At 43.5% G+C, this 22203-nt stretch overlaps 1 protein-coding gene across 2 annotated transcripts in view; it reads left to right on the forward strand.

The window, feature by feature from the left end:
* The window catches only part of LOC147688813 (ATP-binding cassette sub-family B member 5-like), a 973135-nt gene that overhangs the window by 298969 nt on the left and 651963 nt on the right, over positions 1-22203 (forward strand). For both annotated transcript variants that reach the window (XM_086941722.1, XM_086941721.1), the window contains one exon: positions 12677-12737. In XM_086941722.1, the coding sequence (XP_086797848.1) occupies positions 12677-12737 (61 nt within the window). The remainder of the gene's footprint in view (positions 1-12676; positions 12738-22203) is intronic.

A 22203-nucleotide genomic window follows, 5' to 3' on the forward strand; every position in this document is an offset into this window, starting at 1 on the left:
TGTCATTTGTGTGACCCTCTGTACCATGGTGTTGAAATGCAACTTTCAAGTCTGGCGTGCAGTGGCCTCCAGGATTATTTCGTCAGTTGGCAGCAAAGTGATTTTCCACGTAGCTTACCACCAAATAAGCAGGATAAGTATGGAATGTTATTAAAAAGTTGGCAGATGTATAGAGTACAATTTCCATAGCTTTGTTCAGTAGTAATTGTGCCACAGTACAGGACACATAAACCAAACCGAGTCCTCAACTGTATTGCAGGACACTGAAATTAGATATTTTTCCTGTTACATGTTCTTACCAAGTTTGGCTTGGTTGTGAGTGTGTTAGAAGGCAGGGATTATACTTAACTATTGCTGACTACCTGGCACCATATGGTGAACATGTTGAGGCATGAGTAATTTCATGTGCAGATGCACACCTTATAATAACAATTCTGTGGTTCATAAGGCCAGCTGTACGAGGTTTTTGTGGTCGCAAAGGGGTTTTAGGCCCCTTTTGTGACAGCAAAAAACGTGTGGCCAACGTACCAACTCTATTTTGCTAGTCACTAATCAATTAGCGACTCGCAAAATAGGGTGAGCAACTTGCTATTAGGAAGGGGGGTGCCAAGGGCTTCCCTTCCTAATAGCGAGTCCAGAACCCATGTATGAATGTTTTTCGACCGCTATTGTGGTCGCAAAACACTCGCAGCTTACCACCCTTCTCAGAAGATTGGTAAGGCACTCGCAGATGGGAAGGGGACCCTTTCCCCTTTGGGAATGCATGCACAAATATTTTCTAAGAGCCGGCAGTGGTCCCTGGGACCACTGCCTGCCCTTAAGAAATGAATCTGAAAAGTTTCATTTTTATTTTTTAAATGCTTCCGGAGTGGATGGTGTTCATGATTTTGGTGGTGTCATCGTCGTTCACGTTGTCCAGGTGAGTAGGGGGTCAGTGTGGATGGTGGGTGGTGAGTCTGAAGTGCCGATGGTTGTCAGGGCGGCCTGATTGTTGAGGCTGTTTAGGTTGTCAGCGATCTTGTGATGGAAGAAGGTGGCTAGGGAGTCGCACAGGTCTTGCGATGGTGGGATGTCGTTGGTGTTGGAGTTGGGGTTGGAGAGTTCCTTCACGATGTTGAAGAGCTCTTTGCTGTTGTGTGCTGTTGTCGAGGCGGTCCTTGAAGGAGGCCCTTATGGTGGATCGGATGAGGTGATATTGACTGCGGATGGTGTTCTTGTGGGCTGCATAGCTGTCCGGTGTCTGTTCGAGGTGCCATTTCTTCTCGAGTTTTTTGATAGGTTTGTTTGGAGGCCTGGAGGTCGGTTGTGAACTAGCTGGCTTTTCTGTCTTTGCGTTTGGTGGAGGGTTTCCTGATTAGGGCGAAAGTGTTGGCGCAGCTGTCGATCCGTTGTCTGAGGTTGCGGGCGGCGGTGTCAGTGTCGATGGGGTTGGAAGGTGGGCTTCGGGCGAGGGTGGTGTTTAGCTGCGGCGGGGGGTCCGTTGAGTGCGGTGGTGTGTGGTGGGTTTCTGGAAGGTAAAGTGGATGCAGCGATGGGATTGCACACAATATAGTCTTCAATGAATTTTCTTGCTGGTACAGCCTAAAACTAACTGATCACAAAGATAAGTAGCCAGTTTCCAAACTCAAAGTATTTGCAAAAAATCTGAGATATGCAGTAAATTCGTCAATTGCTTCCTCCCTACCCTGTTTGCGTGAGAAAAATTGAAATCTCTCAACAATTACAGATTGTGTTTCTAATCATGCAACAGCTTCACCAAAATCATTCCATGAATAATTCCACGAAACATCCTCAGGTGGGTCAACCTCAGGCAAATTATCAAAAATTTCTTGAGCATCAACACCCAAACAGCGTAATAAAAACGATTTTTTTCCTCTCCGGAACCAATTTCCTAGAATTAATAGTGCTTTAAGAATAAGTAGAACCACAAAGACACTTTTTCCCCCTTCAAAAGAGTCAGCCTAACAATGCTAATTAGTACATTATCTTCAGTTTTATTTAAAACATTTAACCACATCGCTGCTGCCCATTTTCCCCTCCGGTGCTGAAGAATTCAGATTTACATGATTTCATGACGAGCTCAGCTTGTCATCAGCACAGCTCCACTGTGCCTCATGACGAGCTGAGCTCGTCATGAGCATGGAAAGGGTTAAAAACACCTATCTTCAAATGTCAGTGTATACACATATTCCTTAACTCATTACAGTATGTCAGATCTCTGTATTCATGGAACACATTTGCTCAACTAATCACAGTTTACAATACATAAACATCATATTCAACATTTCTTTAACCTCATAGATGCTATTAAACATTCCTCCCCAGTGCTGCGCTGTCCATTGGAACTAGTGCTGAATGGACGTCCAATGGTCGTGCGCAGCACTGGGGAGGTAGTGCTGCCGTCGGCCAATGCACCGAGGCAGCACTTAAGGGGTTAAAAACATATACATGAGTACATTTTAAGAAACCCACCAAGGTTATTTTCTACGTGTTTCGGTGTATCTTGCTTTCGCACCACCTTCCTCAGGGCAGTTAAAACACACAAATCTGTGAAGAAATTATTTAAAAGCAAATGTCACTAATGTTAAATGGCAAACGTTCTAAAGCATAATATAATACATTATTTGCATAAATATTTTCTTTACCAAAACTTAATATTTAATTATTACAGAGGTCTAATTTTTTCCAACATCTCAACATGTGTTATTTGTAGTCCCACTTAGAATAAAGAGTGAAAAATATCAGATAGATATCCTTTTTATTGCATATTATACTGAGTCCTTCAAAACCCTTGTTGAGTTTCACATCCCAACTAGTCTTATTCCATTCATATTTCATGCCACCTAGATCTCATATATTAAACACTTCTATACATGCCTTTATACACTTCTCCAGGTACCCTGATTTCCCATTCAATGGAACTGCAAAAAACTTCACCCGTAAAGTTTCTATGGTAACTGCGTAGACAGATATTTATATATATAGTTTTCTTTTTTTATTTTTATATTTTTGATTTTATGGTTTTTCATTGCAAGTTGATCAGGTTACAAGCATGTTTAGAACAGAAAAAACAACATAAGAACAGCAGAGAAAATTCCTTATTTAAATCAAACATAGGGAAAAAAAAAGAAACAGGGAAAAAAAAAGAAACAGATTTCCAATCAGGATTATACATTAAAAGGGGCAACACTATAATTAATAACACAAAAAAAGGGCTACTGCCCCACTTCCCCCTCCACCCATCGCTCTACCGGTGACCAGATTTTTATTCCTATTGTCCTTCTTTTACGCCCTTTCATTCTATAGATGGCACGTTCTAAAATACACATTGCCAACAGATGCCCTCTCCAGGCAAAAAAACAGTGCCGATCTGGACTAATCCAGTCTTGAGACACACATGAACGAAAGATCCCAGTAGAGATGAATAACACCTTTTTGTCGTCAATCATGGATGTAGAGGAAACTCCAAACAATACAAGCTCTGATGTGAGTGTTACAGAAATGCCAAGTATTAAAGAAAGAAAAAGTTGGATTTCTGATAGGATTCTACTTAACTTTGGACATAAAAAAAAACATATGCACCACGTCCGCCGCGTGGAGACCACATCTGCTACAAGCGGTACCAACTGAAGAACCCCATTTTGAGATTTTGGCTGGCGTATAATAGAGATCGTACAACACCATATAATGCTATGTTCTACTCCTACCGGAGAACAAGATAGAATTGGCCAAATTGATGGATTCCTCCATCTTAATGGAATCCAATCACAGTTTCTCAGCCCAGAGTTGTTGTCTAAAAAGTAGATCATCTGGATGTAAGGACAACAACAGATTATAAAAATAGCCTACCTTTCTTCTTTGATACATAGAGTCAATCAGAGGAATTCGATGTAGCGATGTGCGTTCCTGCTCCGTTAATGAATTAAAATAGCTATGCCACTGTAGATATTTGAAATAATCAGCATTCGTAAATTTAAATTTAGTTTGGAGCTTAGTAAATTCTAGCAATTTATTATCCTGTTGGAGATCACTAAGCTGAGTAATGCCAAGGTTACGCCATCTTTTCATGATATGATCTGTACCCGCAAATGGAAAAATATGGAAGTATATCAAAGGAGTATATCTCGTGATTCTAGGGATATCAACAATACGTTTAATGGATTTCCAGGCCCTGAAAGCAGCTTTTAAAATCTTAAATTTAGTTCTTTTATAATAGCTGGGCTCAACAAATTTTAACAAACAACCCTTAGCCTCCACCCCTAGAACCAGTTTGTAAATTGATGGAGAGTGAGAATCCAAGATCGGGGCCTTGTCGCTAATTATTAAAGGAGAGATGAATTGCAAAACTGATGATAGATAGCAATAAAAAAAATATGGGATGCCCCAACCCCCCCTATCCTTTGGTAGTATCATTTTTTGGTAGGCTCTTCGATGTCGTTTATAGCCCCATAGAAATCTCCCTGTCATTTTCTCCAACTGTTTAAAAATAGGAAAAGGAAACTCTAAAGGTATACAACAAAATAAGTATAAAAACTTCGGCAAAATCATCATCTTCAGGACATTGTTTCTACTGTATAGAGACAGGTGTAAATGGTTAATACGCTTAAGTAAAGCATCAGACTTTTTAATCGTAGGTACAATATTTATTTCGGGAATCTGTGAGACTGGTGATGTGATCTTGATACCCAGATAGGTCGCTATGGGGACTATATTAGGAAGTGATGGGGGGTTATGGCCAGTAAATAAAATTTGTGTCTTAGCCATGTTTAATTTATAGCCCGAGAAGGCACCAAACTGATTGGCCAAATCTTCTATCTTTGGAATTGCTTTAACTATATCCGTGGTAAGGACCACCACATCATTGGCATATGCCAGTGCCCTATAATGTATTCCTGCCGCCACCACAGGTGTTATATCGTGCCCGTGATTTAGTTTGTTTAGAAAAACATCAATATATATTGCAAATAGCAACGGGGAGGCCGGACACCCTTGCCTTGTACCTCGGCAAATGGGAAACGAGGTTGACTTATTTAGTCCAATTTTAATAGATGAAGTTGGTGTACTATACAAAGCTTTCAGTGCCCTCATCATACCAGGTCCAAACCCCTTGAATGATAGAAGGTCCCAAAGATAAGGCCAAGCCATTCGATCAAACGCCTTTTCGGCGTCTAAAAGAGTGACCCCCACCGGTGTATTTGTGCCTTCTGCCCAATCCAACAAAGCGATTACTCGACGAACATGATCCGTGGTGTCACGTTTGGGTATAAACCCGTGTTGCCATCGAGATACTATGGTGGGAATTATTGATGAGATTATTCAGGCGGTGGCAGTGCCTTACGAAGGTGGAAATACAGGGAGTCTCCGGAATGCAGATTTTTCCGGTGTGAAGAAAACCCGCCCCACCGACCTATGAAGTGAAGACAATTGTGCTTTCACATTACAACATCCTGGAAATACCAGGGTAATCCGGTAAATAACCGTGAGTCCTTTCTTTTTCTAGTACACTGAGGTCAGGGTACGCCTTAGCGTGTGTATACCGCCCAGTGTCACAGTTTGGTCCTGAAGAAAGCTCGGCTAAAGAGGCCGCCACGAGCAGAAACATGTCGACCATATGAACCAAAAATCAGGACTGTTTGACTCAAATTTATTGTCAAGCCTGTCCGCCAAACCTTTTTAACATCGTGCATGCTTCAACCTTTATTAAAATTAAGTATAGGTTGGAACGCGCACTTTTTTATTCTGACACTTTAAATGCACTATCACTTTTTGCACTGCTTTTATTCTAGTAACCAGCTCCACTGCAGTTGCAGGTGTAGTAGCACACCAGGCATGCACTTGGCATACCCGGCGAACAACCTGATGATGAAGCATGTCACCCAATAGTTGGGTGAGTGAGGGTTTTATAAAAATCACTGTGATTCTTTTTCTTTTACACACCCACGTGCTTTTTCTACGTCTCATCCTGTTATGTCTGACTGTTTGAGTCACTCCTTTGTTGTTTAAATGATATTTTGACTGGGGTATAGGAGTGTCCCTGAACCCTTCCTCTCCTGTTGTTTCTACATACAATTATTGATGAGAGCCGTGTTGCTAGGATTTTAGAAAAGGCTTTGCTGTCGGCCTTGCTGCGCTTAAGAAACCCTAACCCTCTTCTCATAAGGATTGCCACCCCCTTTGTAGTCGTTCCTTGACGGGTGCAAGCCAATAGGCGCATACCTAGATCATTAAAGCGATGCCGATCATTCCAGGTCAAATGCGACTCTGGGCTTGGCATTAGAATAATTTTTGACATTCTTTTGAAAGGGGAATCTATGCGCCCTTTGGAGTTCTATATCCCATTTCCACTGGGTGAGCTCTGGAAAGGCCTCTGTAAAAAGATCAACTACGAATTGTCTAATATTCCCCCCTTTGCTAGCTTCAGGAATACCTAAAATACGCAGGTTATTCCTACGTGATCTATTTTCGAGATCCACCAGTTTCCAATTGATCTCCTCTTTTAACCCCTCTAGCGATGTTAACTGTTTGTTTAGGTGAGTCATCGAGCCCTCCATTGCCGAAATCCGAGCTTCTGCTTCTACCACTCTGGCTGAGACCTCATTACAGGTTTTGCCAACCCGTCGGAGATTATTTTGAAGGTGGCGTACTGCGCCTTGAGTACGCAAATTCTCGGTTCTAGTCTCATCGCGATGTTGAAGCATTACCTGGTATAAAGTATTTAAAGTTATTTCAGATATTGATGATGTCTCAGACGTTATTACCAGGGGAGTAGGAGTAGTAGACAGCTCACTGGAAGGACCTTGGACTGTGAAAACCGACTGCTCCTCAGCACCCCAGTCAGGCCACTCCTAGGATTTATCATAGTCAAAGTCAGAGTCCTGGGGAGAACTATGTATACTCTTCCCACTCTCATCGTCTCCCCACTCACCACCTCCTTCTCCATCTCCATCGCAACTGCCAACTTCCAGCGCGTTGGATAAATCCGACATTGAGTAAAATTGGCCTGCTGAGTCGGTAGATTCCACTTCTGCCCGCCTCTATTGTCTCTGTTGTCTCTAATGACTCTTGAAGTAGGATATTGAGGGGTGGAATCGGCTTGTTAGTTTACCACGTAAATCCAGGAAGAAGCGGAAGCGCTGCCACGAGTAAAGAAAGGTGAGGAGCTGGTGAAATATTTAAAATGTTAGACTGAAATGCCTTTTGCAAGAAATTAGATGAAACTTAGGCTCGTACCTGTAGGACCCTGAGTAAAGGGGGGGATAGCTGTGAATGAAGAGCAAGTCATGATATAATGCACCTATTGCCATGCTATGAATAAATAATGAAGGCCTTAATAACAAACGCCACCGTGAATGGGTTAAATCGCATATTATTACCCGTACGAGAAAGATATGATATAATGCACGTATCGCCATGCTATAAATAAGTAATGAAGGCCATAATGATAAACGCCGCAGAGACAGGGTTAAATTGCCTATTATTACCCGCACGAGTAGTGTGTCATGTAGGTCACCAATGAATTGAGTTATGACTGAGCTAACACTGCTGAATACTCGCCTGTTAAATAAAAGAAAGGGAGGTATATAAATTGAATATTTTTAAGAATGAAATTGGAAATAAGCTCATAAAAAGAGACCAATTTCAACATATGGCCATAGCGACAGCAAGGCAAAATGATAGAATTATGAGCTGGTTATAGGATGAGAGATCAAACAGTTATAGTTAAATACATAATAGGGAATATATTAAGTAACACTGAGTTTTCCATTGTAGAGTGCAACCCAGGGATAATTGATTAATCCCACCATACAGAAAAGAGAAGGGTGCCTCAAGCTCGTGTTGACTTTTAAACATTAACTCTGACAGTGGAGGGAGAACACCACGTGTTAACGGGACAGCTTTTTAGTAAAATATGTTAAATATATGTTATTAAATTAGCTCTTAGAGCATTGAATTCGAAATTGGCCCTTCTAGATATTGATTTTATATTAGGTGAATTACCCGTATGAAATAGCTCATGCAGTAAGCTACACGGTCAGAAGGAGAGGAAAACTGGGGAATGATATATGACTAAACACCCAATACCTCAGATCAGGGTGAGTATATGACCCGAACCAGGAGAACATATATATTGAGTCAGGATGTTTAAAGAAAACAATATATATAAATATCTGTCTCCGCAGTTCCCATAGAAAAAGTTACGGGTGAAGTGGTTTGCAGTTCCCTTGAATGGAAAATCAGGGTACCTGGAGAAGTGTATAAAGGTATGCATAGAAGTTTTTAATATATGAGATCTAGGTGGCATGAAATATGAATGGAATAAGTCTAGTTTGGTATGAAACTCAGCAAGGGTTTTGAAGGACTCAGTATAATATGCAATAAAAGGGATATCTATCTGATGTTTTTCGCTCTTTAGTCTAAGTGGGACTACAAATAACACATGTTGGGATGTTGGGAAGAATTAGGCCTCTGTAATAATGAATTATTACGTTTTGGTAAATAAAACATTTATGAAAATAATGTATTATATTATGCTTAAGAACGTTTGCCAATGTACATTAGTGACATTTGTTTTTAAATAATTTCATTCACAAATTATTGTGTTTTTAACTGTCCTGAGGAAGGTGGTGCGAAAGCAAGATCCACCAAAACGCGTTGACTGTGGTTTTATTAAAATGTATTCATGTATATGTTTTTAATGAAATGTTGAAAATGATGATTATGTATTGCAAACTGTGGTTAGTTGAGCAAATGTGTTCCATGAATACAGAGATCTGACAAACTATTATTATGAGTTAAGGAATATATGTATACACTGACTATTAAAGATAGGTGTATTTTTAAATGTTTTAAATAAAACTGAAGATAATGTACTAATTGGCATTGTTAGGTTGACTCTTTTGAAGGGGGAAAAAGTGTCTTTGTGGTTATACTTATTCTTAAAGGGTTAGAGTCCAGTATTGTTGGTTTGAGGTCGGAATAAGAGACTTTGGAATAAATGAGGAGTGATAGTAGCCAAACAGATAATTATTTTGAATGATCAGATACTGACCTAGGGAACACTTTGTGTTCAAATATTGTGATTTTCCCAGTTCCCTTTTTTGGTTAAAGGGTCACTCTCTCTTGTTATTACTCGAATCAATAACTAAATGGTAATTTTCAAAATATCTATACCAAGTTCACTATTGGATCACTAGTTTACCTCACACTGTCGAAAGGTTGTGGTTGTGCCACAAACTGTGTTGAGGCCATATCCTCTCTTTTACTTCTTCTGTGACTGCGGTTGAGTTATACAACACGTTTGTTACATTCAACAATCTGCATAATGCAATGTAGAATATGAATATAACTATCACAATAACAGTTATTAGTGAAAAGGCTGTTGTTGCTACTAAAACGTTTCTCCTACCAAGAATATGTTATAACAGTACAACTAATATTATTCTAGGTACCTTTGGAGAAAATAATACAGTCTGTTCTTTGATGTGCTGAAAAGAAGGGTAAAATAGGGTTCCCCAGCGCTCACTTGAGAAATACCACAAATTATTTAAACGCAGGCCCAGTAAATATAAATAAAGTGATCACAAGGGAAGAATGTTCACCCAACATTCACAAATTAGAGCCCCTCTCTATGTTCTATGTAAACATATATATATTTACACATCACTAGTAGCGTCATAACCCTTGATCAATATTATCCAAATATCATGAGGTCAGGGCAAATAAAGGCCACCAAGAACTCACATGCAGGTGAAAAGCAAAAAGTCCCTACAGCCATTTACCTGTCTCAATTCACAAAATAAGTACAATGTTGCTTTCAATTAGCACAAGCCAAAAGTCCACCTAAAGAAATAACATGTTCTGATAAAAACCATGTCCAGCACGTAAGACCGCTATGTACTCACGCCCTGAGTTGTCTTTTGCCTACTCACCCTATTCAGAGAAAGAATAAACTCAATGGTGGAAACATTAAATTCCATATTTGTAGATCCAATTAAAACCTGTAATAGACCAGAATATTACTGGTATCCTTGACCTTGGTGGCCAGCACACACCAACAAAACGACTCCAGGGCTTCACCTCTTTCGCTCTCATGTATCCCATCCTCTTCGCCAATAGTTATGTGGTGTTCGAAGATGAATCACGACACAGTGATTATATGAGTATAGGTTGATTCCTTAAATTAAGCCCTGCACTAGTGGTCGCATCAAATGCTCAGTCCGCTCCGCAACCATCTCCTTCCTGAATCCCTACAATCTATTTCATACACCCATTCCACACAAGAGATGTTCGCAAGCCAGACTGATCCAGAGTCACAAATATGACAACATAACAAGGCATACAGCAAACTTATACAATAGAAACACAATGGAAAGCAAATGAATTGAAATTGCAAGAGAAGAAAATTAAGTTTAATTAGAAAAGGAAGAAAAAAGTGTACATTTACTTTGCTGCCAATTGCAAAGCGTATAAGAAAGTAACAAATGTATCTGCAAGTTTGGCTTACCTCTGGTTTGTGATTGTGCTCGTACAGTGCTTAGAACAGAATCACATTCTTATCTAGTTTGCTGAAAAAACCTTGATTACAGTTGTTTTTGTCTAGAGAGACTGCTAAATTGTATTGCTTTAGATGTCAGCATGGAGATCAACAAATGAAGCATTGTCTATGTGTGGGGGGGGAGTACATTCTTCGACAAATGTTCATTTAGGTACTTCTATCCCTCTCCCGTTTCTGCTACAATCTGAAAGAAAGATTACCCAGACACACAGCTTGCTTTAGATCAACTCTTAGGGGTCCATTAAGATGGTGGGTGGATTGCCCCCGCCGGGCCGGCGGTGGTCACTGCTGGCCCGGCGGGGGCAATCCACCCACCATCCCTGTAGGAAAGACCGTCAGCCATATTATTATGGCTGTGGGGTCCAGGGCGGACGGAAAGACCGTCCGCCGCATTTCCGCCCCAGTCGACTTGCGACCGGGCGGAAAAGGCTGCAATATGGTGGCGCTGTCTGTTTGACACCGCCAGCCATATTACAATGTGCTTTGAGGAATGCCTTGCCGCCACGGAAAGGCATGCAGAGTCTGCTAGGGGAACCCGTTGTGGGCCCCCAGGGACTCCGGGGGGGTGCACATGGGGGGTACCTATGGTACCCCCCAGCAGTTCCATGTACAACATGGCAGGTGCCTGCCATGTTGTGCATGGAAGTGCACAACATACCTCCCTAACATTGTGGTGGGAAGTCTTTTCTTATCAAGTAATAAAAGAACATCTGTGCTGCTGCCAGAGAAAATAACATATACATTTTGTGCGTATCTGGGACACTTTAACACCATTACAGAGACATGTGCCTCTGAAAGTTCAAGTTCATTCCCATTGTAAGACTGATACTTAATACATTTAACAACAAGGGGTGGTGATGGACAGAGTTTCTGAATTAAGCAGAATACTCTCACCCAGTCAAGAGATCAGGGCTAGATCCAACACAGTTTATTAGCTCACTGCACCATTCCAGCTCAGAACATGGCTATATGCAAATTAGTCTGTTCCTGTCCCAGTGCATGATGGGAACAGGGCAAACCAAACTACCAAGCCCCTTTTCTGAATAGTTTTTGGCCACTATAGGTGTGGCAGGGTATACTCAGACATGAGTCCCTTTCTCACTGCACCATCAGGATTCAAGCAAGCCGGGCCGACGACGGCTGAAATGCCAGAAACCGGTCCCCGGTAGCTTGTCTCCTTTCTGGTGAAGAATTGGCTTGGTAGTTTAGTCTGCCCTGTTCCCGTGATGCACTGGGCCAGGGACAGACTGATTTGCATATAGCCAGGTTCTGAACTGGGATGGTGCAGTGAGATAAATAACGGTGATGGATCAAGCCCTGATCTTTGGACTGGGTAAGAGTGGTCTGCTTAATTCAGACACTCTGTTCATCACCACCCCCTTTTCTGAATCGTTTTTGGCCACCATAGGCGTGGCAGGGTATACTCAGATGTGAGTCCCTTGCTCACTGCACCATCAGGATTCAAGCAAGCCGGGCCGAAGACGGCTGAAATGCCAGAAACCGGTCCCCGGAAGCTTGTTTCCTTCCAGTATAAGAATTGGCTTGGTAGTTTGGTAAGCCCTGTTCCCATGATGCACTGGGCCAGGGTCAGACTAATTTGCATGTAGCCAGGTTCTGAGCTGGGATGGTGCAGTGAGCTAAAAAACGGTGATGGATCAAGCCCTGATCTTTGGACTGGGTAAGAGTGGTCTGCTTAATTCAGACACTCTGTTCATCAACACCCCCTTTTCTGAATCAATACTTAATACATAGCACGATTTTTTGTGGACCCATACAACTTGTGCCCAATTCGAACATGTATTCCTGGCTCGCAGTCGCAACATGTGGGCACGCTGATTCTTTCTCACATATTTGTCTGGCGATATCTGCGCTGTGAAGCCAGACCATAAACAATAAACACCAAGCATCTCAATTAGCTGATGAAAACGGCTCTGTTTGTTGACTTATTTTAAGGCTGGTTATTTTTCCTGTAGATGTGTTTATGAATTTCTTCATTTCAAATGCTTTTTATTCCTTCAAGTGCTGTCCGAAGTTTGCATGACTTATAATTTGAACTTTGACTTCATGGCTAAAGAAAGAGATGAGGTTGTGTGACTGCTGTTTGCTTTCACCTTATTTTAGGAAAAAGAAAGAAAAAAAGAAAAAGAAAGAAAAAACTCCTGCGATTGGTCCTCTCGAAATTGTAAGTCATGTAACATGGCACTTTATTTCATCAATTACCTTATGTGGAACTTTCTGGCAAAGTTGTATTGTTAAACTGCACATTCATGTACACATCTCAAATTCAAGAGTACCCTATAATTTAAAATTGTAGTAAAATAAGAAACAATATTTATGATGACCAATGTATTCTAAAAACATACATGAAATCATATGTATCCAATGGCAATAAACAAGCATTCACTAGAGCTCGGCTTTGAAAGGCGTTAACTGACCTTTTAGGCGTTGCCACTGTTCGTTACCAAAGGTGAACAGCATCAGCAAAACAGTTCAAAAAGGGAAATTGGCCAACGCAGGCATGATGACATGTCTGCGTCACTACACAAGCATGCATATGTTTTATGACCCTGCAACAAATATTTTTCCCTTGTTAGGTCTCGCCTAGGCAGTGCGAATGCGCTGTGTAGGAAAAATAACTTTTGTAATCGGTTGGCTTTTTGCCCTAAAAACATGCACACGTTACATTGCTTTTGATGGCAACACGTGCACGTTTGACAATTACCTTGGGGGAACGAGCTTTGACACCATATGTTTGTAATTAACTTCAAACACATGGTGCACCTGGCTCACTCCCGCAAGGGAAACACTTTGTGTGCTCTAAGGCCGCAGTCCCCTCAACCCTCCCACTTTTAGCATGAGGCACGCTTTCATTTTAGTGCCGATGTGGAGCCTTAGTGTCAACTCATAACCCTGTGATTCTGGGCAATTCACTTCCTCTGCACGTGCCTAATGCCTAAAAATTATGTACATGTAAAGCGGTCCAGTGCATACAGATTTTGTGCTATATCTAAAAAAAGCAAAGACTGTTAACATCTTCGATGGTCTTTGATGGTGTAAGGGTGGCCTATGGTTTTAATGCTGCTCTCTCTCCGTTACCGTGCCAGAGAGAGGGTGCGCTGCGGGGAGCTGTCTGCTCTGCCTGAGCCGTCAATGAGTCGCTGCTCATGTGGGAGGTGGGTACATCAGAAGGGGCATTCTGGGAACTGCACACAGGGCTGGGGTGGTCTCCGAGAAGAGGCAGTTTAGGGGCGGCATACAAGCTGCTCCCTCCCCCTCTCGCCCTCTCCTCCCTGAGATTCCACTTACAGCGCAGCCAGCTACAGTTTTCACTCTCCGGATCCTCCAGTTCCCTTCACCCATCCCCGCGGTGGTCCCGGGCCTCAGCGCAGGAAGCGGCTCCCGCAGCGGTTGCTTGGCGCCGAAGACGAAGCCTTGAACCAGATAGCACTGGAGGCAAGTGCTGGGCAAAAGGGGTTGAATGAAGTTACAGAGCCGATCGTGTGTGCTTTGTAACCAGGTGGAAACTGACTGTAGCCTTCCAGAAGCACAAATGTTGAAAACATCTGAATCGGCCCTGAGAATAACATTGGACACCCACACTTGAAAAATAGACCTGTTTCGACCACTTCCACTGATCGAGCCTCGTGAGATTCTCTCCATCCCCGCCCCAAATTCCATTCTAGGCCTGAAAACACACAAAATCGCATTTATGAACTTGAGCTAAAAACAACCCGTGGACCGATTGTCTTCAAATACATTACATTCTAATCTCTCATCCCCAGCAATCCAGAACAATACAGCACACACCACAATAATTAAAAAACAAGAAAACTGAAAATATATGGCCCCTGCGTGCCTGTAGATGCTGAGGGCTTAATCCAGCTGTCACTTTTAGCCCAGCATCCTTCGACCCAAGGGGCTGCTGGAAAGTAAGCTCACCCGATCTCTTGCGCAGCACGCGATACAGTTCCGACGAAGACCTCATAGCGCCACCACAGCATCACTCCAGGCCGCCACAGCATCACTCAGCGCCACAACAGCATCACTCATTCCCTTCATAGCATCATTCAGCGCCATCACAGCATCACTTAGCGCCATCACAGCATCAATCAGCATCACCACAGCATCACTCACCGCCACAATAGCATCACTCAGGGCCACCACAGCATCACTCAGGGCCACCGCAGCATCACTCAGCGCCACCACAGCATCACTCAGCGCCACAAGAGCATCACTTAGCGCCACCACCGCATAACTCAGCGGCACTACAGCATCACTCAGCGCCACAATAATATCAGTCAGCACTACCACAGCATCATTCAGCACCACATCAGTATCACTCAGCATCGCCTTTGCAGTTGTACACCACCACTTCATCATCACTCAGCGAGACCCGAGTATCCTTCAGCATCGTCTACGCACCAGTCACCACCACCACCACTACCACCACAGCATCACTCAGCACCACCTCAGCCCACTCTCGGAATCTGGCATCTATTGATTCTCCCCTAGCTTCTGGCCGCTGCTCGTGTTATAGTACAGGTACTAGTTCCCAACCTTCAGCCTCCGATTGTTCATGCCCCCTCAAAAAAAAGCTTTACCAAACAGCCATTGGAATAGGCAGAAACACGTTGCCAGCATTGCAAGAACAAAAGAAAACTGAAGAAATTTTTTCTTGCAAATACTTTTCTTTATATGTTTGTTCAGTTGTACATAATGCCTTCTTGGTCATATATAAGGTAACAAAAATGATTCTGTCACTTTTTTATTATAACTTTTCAGCATGCTGCACAGCAGTCACACTTCTCTACAGCACAGCTTAAAGACATTGGCAAAGTCAATAGCTCTGGCTTAACACTTATAAGGCCCCAAAGGCGAGACCTATTGGTTATATCAATGCTTGTTTTTTTTGCCAATGCTGTTCACCATGGGCAACAATGATTAGTGGGATTTTTTTGTTATTTTGGATTACCGTTCCAAAATAATGGATGCCCCTCTTGGAGTGATGCATGTAATTAGGAACACGAAAAGAGTGCCCTGGTAGCAAATTGCAGTTTCTGGATTTTAGAAATGGGGGTCTTTAGTTGGCAGAGGTATGAACCTTGTCCAAGCAGGGACCCTTCCTTCTACTCAGGATAACAGAGTTACTCTCTTTATATAACCCCTGCTCACCCCCTTGGTAGCTTGGCACAAGCAGACAGGCCTATCCCAAAGTCAATGTGTGAAGTATTTGCACCCAGACATACAGTAACACAGTAAAAAGGCTACAAATGGACACCACACCACTTTAGAAAAATAATGTTTTTTTATCAAAACCAAACAAGACCAAAACAACAAAAATCCAACAAAAACAATTCAAAATAGGACTTTTGAAATGTTTCAAGCAATTCTGTCCATAGAAATCTATGTATGCGTGATTTTACACAGTGTACCTTTAGGTTCGTCTAAAATTCACAAGCCAAACAGCCACAGAGAAGGGAAGCCTAATAAAACACAGTGATGCGTCAATTCCTGAGTTCTTGGGGAGGCAATGCAAAGTTCTGCTGCATGCAGGAGAAATGATGTGTCAAATCCGGACTGTTAGGGGGGAAGTGATGCGTTGATACCAAGACGGTTATGGTCTGCGTGTGATGCGTGGGTAAAATTTGCCACACAGGTGAGATGCTTGAAAATCTGGGATGCGCTGGAGGTCGATGCAGCGGCTGGAAACAGGTGTAGTGTTTATTTCTTCAGCCACGGTCCCACGATGCGTTGGTTCTTTCAGCGGCACAGCAGGGCCTGCGCCTGAGTCGGTGAGGTATCAGTGCACTGGAATCGGCGTGCAGCAGATTTTTCAGCTGCAGACAGTCGCAGAATTAATTCTTTGGCCACACATCGATGGTACGTGGAAATTCTTCCTGCACGGCGGTGCAGTGTCGGAAAAACAGGCGCTGCAAGGGCGATGCATCGATTTTCTAGATTTCGTCAAGCTTGTTCAGCTTCCAGCAACAGGGATAACCTCCAGAGGCCCAGAACTGGAATAGGCACCACCTGACAGGTCAGAACTGCCTCCAGTGGAGTCCAAGGAAGCTGGTAGTAAAGTATTTGTGTCCCTGAGACTTCAGAACAGGAGGCAAGCCTACACAAGCCCTTAGAAGTTGCTCACAAGTAGGTTCACAGCAACGTTCCAGTCATTGTCCTCTCTTTGGCAGAAGCAGCAGGTAACTGTGCTGCATGCTGCAGGTAGTCGTCCTGCTTAACACCAGCAGAAAGCAGGGTATAATCCCTGGTGCTAACGCAGCTTATCGCCGGAATTTGTTTTGCATTCCAGTTGTTGTGAAAGTTGTGATGTGATTTTTTAGTGTACAGAAAAATAAACAAATGGGCAGTGTATTCCGTCAATATCCAGCACCTGACCCACTACTCCCAATCAATATAAATACAATGAGATTTCTTCATTGATTTTGTGTGTACACTGCAAGTGCACCCATTACCACAGTGCAATTCAATACAGGATTTTAGTATTTAGAATAAATAGCAAAGGTGCACCTCGTGTCTTTTTGCACGGGAACGGCGACTCTGCATTTCGTTATCAGCACTTTAATGCAACTAAAGTTGAGAAAAATCTAACACACTATTCAGAAGCTTCTGCGAACTGCAGACATCACCAGTATTCCCGCGATAACTGCCCCAGAATTTAACACCATGGTGAACAACACCAAATAACAGTAATAAGAATGAGAAAGAGTCACACAGCACTTAAGAAAACAGCCAAAAACGTTATTGAAGTAATTTTTTTCATACTTTATTTTTTCATAAACATATATATAAAGGATAAACTAATAAACTAAATGTAACAAAAAGAACACAAAACAACAAGGCGGAACACTCCTGTGGGTGACTTGCCATTAATGTAGAGAAGGAAAAAAAAGCCAGAGCGAAAAAGAGAGGGAAGGAAAGAAAGGAAGTGAGAAAGGGAGAAGGGAGAGACAGTGAGAGAGATAGGAGGAAAGGAAGGGAGTGAGAGAGAGAGTGAAGAGAAGGAAGTGAGAGAGAGAGAGAGTCACTGCCGCCCCTGCGCATCCATGACCAAATAATTACCTGCTGCCACCGGAGTGTCTAAGTGGGCACTCCCCGTGCCCGTTAAAGCTCTGCGTCCCAGCAGGTCTCACAGGTGTCGCTGAGTCCTGAGTCATGAATGGCGGAGATCACATCAGCTTTTGGTGCCGCTAACCCTGTGCAACCCAAGTCAATGCCACGTGGTGGTAGACCGCTGACGGCCATAGAACTTAGGGTGCGACTAATCATGTGCAACTCAAGTGTGTGCCACGTGATGGTAGGCCCTTGACGGGCTCATCAGCTTCGGGTGGCACTAACCCTGTGCATCTCAAGTCCGCGCCATGTGGTGGTAGGCTCGTAACGGCCACATCAGGTTGGGTGGCACTAACCCTGTGCAACTCAAGTCTGCACCACGTGGTAGTAGGCCCCTGACGGCCATACAGCCCAGGGTACGACTAACCCTCTGCCCAATTTTTCATGGACTCTTTATGATTGAGACCTGTGGAGCATCCGCCATCCAGTCACCACCGGCAACCTTAACCTGTATGTCTGCGAGCTACTATGCTGCTGTTCCTTTGGGAGCGTACGGCTCGTAGTACTGCGTCTGTGAGTCGAGCCCATGGGCCACAGCTGTCCCTCTGCGAGCCTGGGTACGAACTGTTCATAACTCACACTACATAAGTATTGAAAAACAATTTTGTGATTCACTCCGTCAGCTGGCATCTGTCCAAGGGATTTCTGAAAACATACCGGAGTTCTTTCTGTGAGAGATACCCCTTTCACGCTGCCTCTCCCCACATTAGCAAGTAACGCACCCTCTTCCCACATTACCAACATACCCCCAATAACCTTCTTCAGCCCGGAAGTGTCCCTGTGCGGTTGGATCTTAGTCATGTATAGATTTACATATAAAACATTTTATTTAAAGAAAACAACAACAAATAAAACTGAAGGGAGTCTGGTGCTGTGGTCGCTGCCACAAAGTTGGGGTCACTGCCATTCAGGACTCAGGACACAGTTACACATCTGGGATCGGCTTGTGTTAAACAGGGTTAGTCGAGCACGTGTCCAAAATTCGAATTGCGAGCTCTGCTGCCTGCAGTGTAGACTGCTAATGAGTGTTTGTTTGCACTTGAAAATGAATTTGGTGATTGTACTAAAGCTATAACTGAAATAAAAAATGTTCTAGAAGAAAGGAAACTAAAAGGATATAATGTAGATTTGAGGCCTGTGATTGGTACTTGCATAGTGGACTGTATTTAATAAATCAAGATTTTTTTTTAATTGTGAGCCCTACTGAGCGCAGTAGAGGTGCATCATGAAAAGATGAAATAAGTATAGAATGCACTGACGAAGTGTTGTATTTTCTGAGTACAATCTTCTTGTTAGAAATTAGCATTTAAAATTCGAATTGTGAGCTGTGCTGCCCGCAGTGTAGACTGCTATGGAGTGTTCATTTGCAGTTGAAGATGAATTTGGTCATTGTAGTAAAGCTATAACTAATATAAAATAAATTCTTTAAGCAAGGATACTAAAAGGATATTATGTAGGGTTTAGGACTGTGATAGTTACTTGCCTACTGGACTCTGTAGTTAATGAATCCAGAAATAGTTTTAATTGTGAGCCCTGATGACCGCAGTGTAGGCCAGAGGTAGAAGTCAGCAACGGCCCATAGCCACGTGGCGTTGAGTTGAGGTGCAGTTAGTGGCACCAGAAGCATTGAGACTGTATGAGCCTGTGATGTTGCTTGGTGTGGACGGGCGCACTGGGAGCAATTTGTCTTGCCTACTGGACTGCATCGTGTGCAATCAGTACTCTATCTGAATTTTGAGGCCTGCTGACCGTAGTGTAGGCCAGAGGTAGCGGTGAGCAAGGGCTCACAGCCTTGTGCATACGTTGGTGGCCCCACCGGCCTGCGTAGTGCAGGTTCAGTGGCACCACGTGTCGCCGGCCTTCCATATGCAAATACCTCTCACTAATCGAAGGTAGTCTGGTGCTGTGGTTGCTGCCACAAAGTTGGGGTCACTGCCATTCAGGACTCAGGACACAGTTACACATGAGGGATTGGCTTGTGTTGAACAGGGTTAGTGGCACTACGTGTCGCCGGCCTTGCATATGGAAATATGCCTCACTGATCGAAGGGACTCTGCTGCTGTGGTCGCTGCCACGGACTTGGGGTCACTGCTATTCAGGACTCAGGACACGGTTACACATGTGGGATTGACTTGTGTTGAACAGAGTCAGTGGCAGCATGTGTCACCGGCGTTCCGGCGTTCCATATGGAAATATGCCTCACTGATCGAAGGGAATCTTCTTTTGTGGTTCTCTCATGGAGTTGGGGTCACTGCCATTCAAGACTCAAGACGCAGTTCCACATGTGGGATTGGCTTGTGTTGAAAAGGGTTAGTGAGTGACACCATGTGACATCGGTCTTCCACAGTATAGGCCAGAGGTAGCGGTGAGCAATGGCCCACAGCCACGTGCATACGTTGGTGGCCTCACAGACCTGCGTAGTGGCACCACATGTCGCCGGCCTTCCATATTATAATTCCCCTCACTAATTGAAGGGAGTCTGGTGCTGTGGTTGCTGCCACAAAGTTGGGGTCACTGCCATTCAGGACTCAGGACATAGTTACACATGTGGGATTGGCTTGTGTTGAACAGGGCTAGTTGGCACCACGTGCCGCCGGTCTTCCCCAGTGTAGTCCGGAGGCAGCGGTTAGCAAAGGCCCACAGCCACGTGGCATTGACTTGAGCTGCACAGATTGGGAGCATTTGATCTTCTTAACCCATTATAGTCTCTTACACAATTTGCATTGCTACTAGTGTTGAATTGTGAACCGTGCTAACCCCTGTGTAGGCTGGAGGCAGCGGTCAGGATGGGTGCAAAGCCACGTGATGTTGAGTTGAGCTGCACAGTTAGTGGCACCTGGAGGACTCAGCGTGTGTGCACCCTGCGATGATACGTGGTCCCGGCGGGCCGCAGTGGGAGCAATGTCTTTTGTCTAATGAATTCTGCCTTGATAAGGCCATGTGGCATTGACTTATGGTGCACTGAGTTAGTGGTACCTGTGGCGCTCAGCGTGTGCGCAGCTTGCGATCATGCGTGGTCTCTGCAGTCCGCACTGGGAGCAGTGTGTCTTGCCTACTGGACTGTGTCATCTGCAATTGCCACTGCATCTGAATTGTGAGCCCTGCTGGCCGCAGTGTAGATCAAAGGCAGTAGTGTGTACAGACATAAGTCTGCTCTGCTGTGCCGCTGGGTTTGCAGGGGGCCTGTTTCGAGGAGATCCGCGGTCATGGCGGGAGCCACGTGGCAGGATGAGGGCTGCAGCTCTGGCAGACTCGTTGGCCTTCCCACAAGTGAACCACGCCCAGGGCCTGACCTATTTATTCATTCTCCTATGCTGGAGTGGCGTACGTTGAACCAGCCCTGTTCACTTCCGCTTCCAGGGGGGGACAACGCAGCTACATGACCAGGATCTTCTCCATTGCCTGAGGTAACATGGTTGCATCCACTGTGCACAATATTACAAGTATCAATAGTATATGTCCACATGGAGAGATTTGTGCTTTGCATAGTGAGGTCTGTGGAGCACATCGCCGCTTCACTTGGCATTGTGTGCATTATTATTGATGGGTGACTTGCCTCCTTCACATTTACTTGGTTGCCACATCTCCCAACATTCAGCTATTGTGCGGCTGAGGGGCCATGGCGTTTTTGGAAGGTCCGTTTTCCTGTTTTGCGCTGAGTCGGTGGTAGTAGGGGGTGGGGTCCGGGGGGAGGTTCGGTTCTGGTGGTGGTGGCACTGGGTGTTTTGGCCTTATAAGGTGTCCGAGCTGCATGATCAGTAGCTGTATTACGTGTTGGTCTTTAGATGTGGCTGTGAGTTGGGTCAAATTCACCCTGTAGATAGTCAACCCCCTTACACCAGTTAAAGGATAATGTTAATTTCTTACTGCTAAATTGGCTTATCGCCTGCTTTTTGGATCTCATTGCAGATTTGGTTGGTCATTGAAAATATGGGGAACTGGTGTTTTAGGTTTTTTTCCACAGGAACGCCTACTTTGCATATCATTAGCGTTAGTTGTGGCTCCTATTTGTGGCAATTTTTTTGGCGGAAGGTATTGATGGATAAGTGGTGACATTTTTAGTTTTGAACAGGTTGAGAATGGGATGATAATTTAAAAGCACAGAAAAAAAGATAGGTTTAATGAACATTATAGTTAGAAATTAGCATTTAAAAAACCCTTGAAATTCACTGAAAAAAACATAGGTTTCAGGGAAGTTATATTTAGCTGGACATTTCACTCATACAAAACCATAGAAATTCCCCCATTATAGTTGATTGAACTAACTATAACTTGTGCTCCCGCAATGCACTGCTGATGACGTCACATATTACATCACTCATGACATGGTCAGTGACATCACAAGTTATAGTTAGTTCAACTAACTATAACGGAGGAATTTCTATGGTTTTGTATGAGTGAATTGTCCAACTAACTATAATGTCCCTGAAACCTATGTTTTTTTTCAGTGTATATATATATATATATATATATATATATATATATATATATATATATATATATATATATATATATAT

Source organism: Lissotriton vulgaris, chromosome 10 (assembly GCF_964263255.1).
Source record: "Lissotriton vulgaris chromosome 10, aLisVul1.2, whole genome shotgun sequence".
Classification (NCBI taxonomy): Eukaryota; Metazoa; Chordata; class Amphibia; order Caudata; family Salamandridae; genus Lissotriton; species Lissotriton vulgaris.